This window comes from Mauremys mutica, chromosome 6 (assembly GCF_020497125.1).
Source record: "Mauremys mutica isolate MM-2020 ecotype Southern chromosome 6, ASM2049712v1, whole genome shotgun sequence".
Taxonomy (NCBI): domain Eukaryota; kingdom Metazoa; phylum Chordata; order Testudines; family Geoemydidae; genus Mauremys; species Mauremys mutica.
The window spans coordinates 39,126,993-39,134,271 of NC_059077.1; the positions used below are offsets into that span (position 1 = coordinate 39,126,993).

The window sequence follows — 7,279 nt, forward strand, 5'->3', positions numbered from 1 at the left end:
TCTGGGTACCCGTCTCGCTCCGTCAGTCTACTACAGGACAGGCCTAACAAGGAAAACAACAGAAAACCACTGGCCATCACATACAGCCCCCAGCTAAAACCTCTCCAGCACATCAAACATCTACAATGTATCCTGGAAAATGATCCCTCACTCTCACAGACCTTGGGAGGCAGGCCAGTCCTCGCTTACAGACAACCCCCAACCTGAAGCAAATATTCACCAGCAACTACACACCACACCACAGAAACACTAACCCAGGAACCAATCCCCGTAACAAACCTCATTCCCTATTCTGTCCCCATATCTGCTCTAGCGACACCAATCACATCAACCACATCATCATTCACCTGCACATCTACTAATGTTATATATGTGCCAGCAATGCCCCTCTGCCATGTACATTGGCCAAACCGGACAGTCGCTACATAAAAGAATAAATGAACACAAATCGGACATCAGGAATGGTAAAATACAAAAGCCAATAGGAGAACACTTCAATCTTCCTGGACATTCTATAACAGATTTAAAAGTAACCACAAAAAAACTTTAGAAAAAGACTTCAAAGAGAAACTGCAGAACTAAAATTCATTTGCAAATTTAACACCATTAGAGCTTGAATAGGGACTGGGAGTGGCTGGTTCACTACAAAAGCAGCTTTGCCTCTCCTGGAATTGACACCTCCTCATCAATTATTGGGAGTGGACTACATCCACCCTGATCGAATTGGCCCTGTCAACACTGGTTCTCCACTTGTGAAGTAACTCTCTTCTCTTCATGTCAGTATATTTATACCTGTATCTGTAATTTTCACTCCATGCATCTGAAGAAGTGGGTTTTTTACCCATGAAAGCTTATGCCCAAATAAATCTGTTAGTCTTTAAGGTGCCACCGGACTCCTTGTTGTTTTTGTGGCTAACACGGCTACCCCCGATACATAAGTTATACTGATTTAAGTGGCAGTGTAGACATAGCCCAAGTGTCATTTAAAAATTAGTGTATTTCAAAACACTCTCAGGTGGTTTGCCTTAAAGCATTGTTCCATTGCCAAATCCTCTCAATTCTGTGCAGGGACAGGGAAGGCTTTGAAATAGAGACATGGCTCCACAGTACATGAGCATTAGCACACCTCTGAATATTAACCCCTTCTCAACCTCCACTCACTGTATCCATAAGGTCATTACATCTGAATACCAGAAAGGTTTAAACATCAGCTTCTTGAGTGTGCAGGTGTCAACACTCAGTCTTATTAGTCAAGATAAAACCAACAAACTTGGGTAATATCTCTACACTTCTCATTTTAAGAGTGCTTTCCAGACAGAGGGCTCCAATTCCACAGTGTTGTTGAAAAGTGGAATTTAAAATTAGTTTTTTATGTTTTGTCTAAATCTCATTTTACAAGTTTAGCAGATATTGCTTCATATTTCTAGCTCTCATTTATTATTCTTTTTTAATTGCAGCCACAGCCACCAAAAGAGTGCCAGACTCATGAGCACTGCGTATTAAAGGTGAACTGCGAAGGATTTTTGAAAAGTTAGGTTTATTCTGTTTTTCGCATACTTAGTGTGTAATTAGAAATCTCAGGAATGTTAACTCTGCTCTCTCTGGTTTTGCTGAAGACTTTTTGGCAATCTCAGTGATGTCCATCTCACTTAAAAGTATTGGGGCGTTAAATCTTCGATGTCTTATGCAAGGCCTCTGAGATAATATATTTACAGTTTAGGAATATTTTCTTCATTGCTCAGAGAAATTATTCAGTAGTTGGACAACTCTGGCATATGGCATCAAACTGGCCACTATGTATCAGATGTTTGAGAGCATCAGACTTGTTCATATCTATCCTAGGAAAATCATAGGAGTTTTGTTTCTTTTAGAAAGTTGTGGAGAATATGGAAGGAGGCAGCACACGTCAGGACCCTAATGGGGCTCTGGGTGATCGCTACTTCCCACCACCCAACACAGATGTAATGAGGTTGAGTAGTGTCTGCAAAAGAGAAACTAAAATGACTAATTATTCCTCAAGGAAGGCTTTTAATGATTTACGACTATAAAGGCAACACAGACAAAATAGGAAAAAACAGAATTAAAGACCAGCACTGAGTGAGGATTAATATAAATGACAAGTTATACTGAAGACAAGCACAAGTACATGTAATATTATGCATTAAGTATTTACTACTACAAGTACATATAGTAAAAGCAATTTATATTGAAGACAGTCACAAACACACAATGCTGACATTACTTATTACCTACCAACTTCACATGTACTGTAACCATCCCCAATAAACACAAATTCATTTGCAATACTGATACATCCATTAACTATACTCTACTAATTTTAACTATCTATAAACTTATTTAACAACTTATAAACCTCTACTGACTATTATTAAACACAGGATGGCAATTATACTGAGGACAGGCACAGCAACATGCAAAGCTATTATTGTTTACAAACTACTAACTTCACCAGCGCTGTGCCCATTCCCAGCAAGGCACAAGAAGATATACAGTTATTAACTATTTATTACTGCTATTTCTAAACAACTTATTACTATTTCTAAACAATTTTTAGTACAATTAAGCTATTCTATTAATACAGACTTAAGATTAACCAGCTCGAGCACAACCAGACTTCTTTACTCCGAAACCTTACCCTGCATTTTCCCCAAGAATACCTTACCTTCAGTCGACTGCTTTCCGCACTGGCCAGGTACAGATAGTCGGTGAAGTGCAAGTCCCTTTGGTTCAGGGGGTATATGTGAGCCTGACAAAGAGTGATCTTTTAGGTCAACACACACACCTGAATCTTTGCACCTTTTTTATACAGTATTTGTTGGCCATGTTTCAAAACAGGTCAACCAATTAAGGTGGCCAAATGTTCTAGTATGGTATTTGCAGTTGTCTTGATTTTATGAACTGTGCACCTGTGATCAGCTCATCTTTCCCGTTATCCTAACTGTGGTCAATTTGCTAAACTCAAAAACGCTTGAGTCAGCCTAAAAAAGTATCTGGTTGTAGTGCACAGTAACCACAAGTCTATATCTCCTTTTACAAAACTTCCTTTTTAGTCTGTAAAGCATCCTAGCTAGATTTTGCTTATGCTTGCAGGATTTTACTGTGCTCGCTTTTTACAACTTCCGGAAGGTTGAGGTCTGAAACTGCTTGACAAGACTTATGCACATTAATCACAAAAGTGAAACCAAACAATGCAACCAAATAAACCTCTTTGCATTAAAAATAAAAAATAAAAAAAGACAATTAATTGATTCTTTCATTTGAAAAAGCAAAAGCATTTTTTCTGCTGTTTTATGTAAAGAAAAAACTATGCAAAATTATTTAGCCCTATTTCACACAGGCAAGATTGAGCACATATGAACAATAGTGTGTAAACATATTGTATAGGCTGTACGTTAGTTTGGTTTTGCAATGTAACAGTTCAAGTGTTGGCCCATCAATAAATTTGTTGAAAAGTCAAGAGACTGAGGCCCAGATCCTCAAAGGTATTTAGACACCTCAAATCTATGGTGGTTAGTTGCCTAAATACCTTTGAGGATCTGGACTTGAATAGATAGCAATTGAAATCTGCAGGTACATTTAAAAAAACTGTTTAAAATGATCTGTTTAGTTCTTGTCCAAAGCATGCTATTAGCAGAATACTTTTACTATGTTTATTATAGCTCTTACAAATCTCCAAGTAACGTCTCCTCATCTTTGTAGGGTTTAGGCTCTGTTCAACACCGGTGTGTCTCATTCTGTCATGCCTCTGAGACACACCGTTTCGCTCCAGGTGTAATCTGTGACCTGCTTGCCACCTGGGATGGCTCACAGCTTGCTCAGCTTCTGCAAGAGCATGGCCTGGAGCAACTTATTGCTGACGTTGTCGGTGATGGACTCCAGGAAGTGCTTCTCATTGGCTTTCCTGAGTGCGCTGCTCAGGGACTTGTCGGAGGCACTGAGCGTTTCATACTGTGAGAGGATCTCCAAGGCCAGGACCAGGAGCGGCTCACCGGAGCGGCCATCTGGCAGCATGGCCGCCACGTGCAGCACATGGCAGAACACCTGGATGTAGATGAAGGACAAGGGGTTCTTGTCGTCGGCAGAGTGCCAGTGAGAGAGGGAATCCCTCTTGACCGAGCCCAGCAGGTCAGTGAGGCTGTTGCTGTAGAGTCTCACCACGTGCTGCCAGGCTTCTGCCGGCAGCCAGCTGGAGCAGCTGGAGCTGCAGAGCAGCTGGAATCCTCTCAAGAAGAGCACAGAGAACTGGAGATAATGGGCAAAAGGCTTGAAGTTGAGCAGTGGCATGTACTGCACGTACTCCAGAGTATAAGGTACGTGAAGGACCTGCCTCTGCAGCAGGCTTTCAATCACCTGCATGAGTCTCTTCCATTCGCTGTGGCTGCACCACGGAAGGACCTGTATCAGGACCACCAGGAACCCTTTGCTGAACAAGTTGACTTCTTCTGGGTTGTCCACATCAATGGTGAGGAGAGAGAGCATTTGTTCCCTCAGCGCCGTGGATATGCAGCAGCACTCCATCCAGGCCAGGAGCCCGCTGCCTGCCCCATATACCAGGACGGGGCGGGATGTCCACTCGTCCTCTGAGAGCTTGCAAATTTGAAACAGGGTAGCTGGGACTTTGTTCTTAAAGTGATCCCCGAAAAGCTTCTTCAGCCAGAGACCAACAGTCCAGCCCAGCAGCTCAACCTTCCGGTGCAGCCACGCCAGCGACTGGATCCACACTTCTGGGGAGGGGGGCAGCTTTCAGGGGGGGGGGGAGGGATAGCTCAGTGGTTTGAGCATTGGCCTGCTAAACCCAGGGTTGTGAGTTCAATCCTTGAGGAGGCCACTTAGGGTTCTGGGGCAAAAATTGGTCCTGCTAGTGAAGGCAGGGGGCTGGACTCAATGACCTTTCAAGGTCCCTTCCAGTTCTAGGAGATTGGTGGTGGCAATCAGGTCTTTGGTCTCCAGCGAAGGGCAGTGCTGGTCCCTGAACCGGTGCCAGTACTTTGTGTAGCCATCCAGGAGCTTGCAGAGGCCCAGAAGGAGCAGGAAGGGGTAGCAGGACTTAAGCCAGTGTTCCTCTGAATCAGGCTGGACCTCCAGAACCTTACTGAGGATCTGCAAGCTCAGCTCAATGTGAGCAAAGTCTGATTTCAAATGGGGAAGGACAAAGGCTTTGGTCTCCCCTTGCGGGGGAGAGGAGCAGATGACCTGAACTCGGCTGCATGAGAAAGGCCAAAAACTCTAAAAACTGCTCTTTTTCCTTAGCAGAGGAGAGTCTCCCCCAAATACTTTTACTATGTGATAGAAAGGCATTCTTGCCTCCTTCAAACTCTTTCAGTTTACTGTGCAGTGAGTGTAATCAGGAATTCAAGAATGTAGCTCGTGTGGCCTACTTTGATGGACAGACCCCTGAGGTCTACAATTCCATAAGTGATTAATGCACAGGAAACAGATGCCAGCTTCTCTTCCATTGGCTGCAGTAAATGTCATCGCTGCTATTAAAGAAACAGCATCAGTTACTGAACAGAAGACTAAATGAGCACCCCTGTGGCCTGCATGACTCAAGCTTCCAGTAGCAATATATTTCACCATGATATACAGTATTTCACATTCACACAAATCCTCACAATACCATTGACAATGATAGGAAAAGCTCTGCACACTAAAAAGAGATGTGTTAATAGTTTGCAAAAACATCATCCCATCCCTTAAACAAGACTAAAGAACATAAGATTATACATAAGTTAAGTGAGGAAGACCATGTAAAAGTAGCTATTAAATACTTGGAAAAGCATACTAGTGTATCATTTTGAAATCAGCCATTCGAGTTGGATATTTAGGGAACTAGCAAATGAATTTACAGTCAGATCCTCAGCTCATGTAACTTAGCATCCTTCTTCCAAAATGAATAGCATGACACCAATATATCCTGTATCCAATGCTTTGCTAGAATCCCAATCTGTTTCATCCTCTGCTTTCCCTTCAGATGCATATTTTGTAATTCTATTTAAAAAAACAAAAACAAAGCAGTACAATTTGCATGAAAAGATCTACTCTTTATAAATCCATTTTATTTTTGTTCATGGGTCAGGCAAGGCTTTGTAATCTAATCATCCAGGAAGTCAAAAGACCAGAATTCTAATCTTAGCTCTGCTGCTGACCTGGACATGTCACTTCACTTCTCTGTTTGTTTCCCTACCCACTCTTACCCTACCTTCCCTCAGACTCTTAGTCTGTTTTGTCTATTTAGACAGTAAGTTCTTCAGGGAAAGGACTGTCTGTTAGAATGCATTCGTACAGTGCCTAGCACAACAAGGCCCTCTCTCAGTTTAGGCCTAGGTGATATCATAACAACAACAACAATAAACCTGTAAGCGGTTATTCTTTGTGAAAAGTCATGGAAATCTGGGGAATTCCAGAAGAGTAAAGAAGTACTAATAAACAAACTAAGAAACAATAGGCCTGCCATATTTCATCCTTTACATCTTACTTCAATTTAAAATAAAAATTTCCAGAATTATCCTTACCTACTAGTCAAATGTCATGGTGATGAGCATAAGCTCCGACTTCTGCTCACACCGGGTGCTCAACCCCCCTTTGTCCCCCGGCCCTGCTCCGACTCCACCCCTGCCCTGCCCCCATTCCAGCCCCTTCCCCAAAGTCCCCGCCCCAACTCCACCCCCTCCCTGCCCCTATTCCAACTCCTTCCCCAAATCCCTGCCCCAGCCCCTCCTCCTCCCCTGAGCATGCCACGTTCCTGCTCCTCCCCCCTCCCTCCCAGAGCTTGCTACGCTGCCAAACAGCTGTTTGGCAGCGGCAAGCGCTGGGAGGTAGGTGAAGGTCAGGGACACAGCACACTCAAGGGAGGAGATGGAGGCGGAGTGGAGGTGAGGTGGGATGGAGGGAGCAGGGGAGCCCAGCTGCCGGTGGGTGCAGAGCACCCACTAATTTTTCACCATGGGTGCTTCATCCCCAGAGCACCCACAGAGTTGGTGCCTATGGTGATGGGCATTAAAGATGGGTGCATTATCATCTGCCCACCTGCAATGTGGTTTTATAAAGAACAGGTCTTTTCATGTAAATTGGACTGCTTTTTTGTATTTTTCAGATTTTTTAATATAATTACAAAAATTTGTTGCTGAAGGGAAAGGAGTAGATGAAATAGATTGGAATTCTAGTAAAGCATTGGATACAGTGTCTTGTGAAAGCTTTATCTCAAAATTATTTCCAACTGGCTTGGATAGGAACACTGTCACATGAACTGAAAAACAGC

General features: G+C 43.1%; 1 protein-coding gene across 1 annotated transcript; it reads right to left on the minus strand.

Moving 5' to 3' along the window:
* Positions 1–3,825: 3,825 nt before the first annotated feature.
* Positions 3,826–6,551, minus strand: LOC123372870 (gem-associated protein 4-like). The gene is made up of 4 exons (XM_045021439.1): positions 6,538–6,551; positions 4,911–5,224; positions 4,817–4,836; positions 3,826–4,761 (listed from the first exon to the last, which is right to left on the minus strand). Exons 1-4 carry the CDS (start codon positions 6,549–6,551, stop codon positions 3,826–3,828), a joined length of 1,284 nt encoding a protein of 427 aa, XP_044877374.1.
* Positions 6,552–7,279: the final 728 nt, after the last annotated feature.

Bases quoted from the DNA above. Each gene is read 5' to 3' on its own strand.
- LOC123372870 (XM_045021439.1), bottom strand. The intron at 4,837-4,910 runs GTCATTGAGTCC...GGCCTCCTCAAG, and splicing joins ACTGGAAGGGACCTTGAAAG to GATTGAACTCACAACCCTGG. The intron at 4,762-4,816 runs GTTTAGCAGGCC...CCCCCCTGAAAG, and splicing joins GATTGAACTCACAACCCTGG to CTGCCCCCCTCCCCAGAAGT.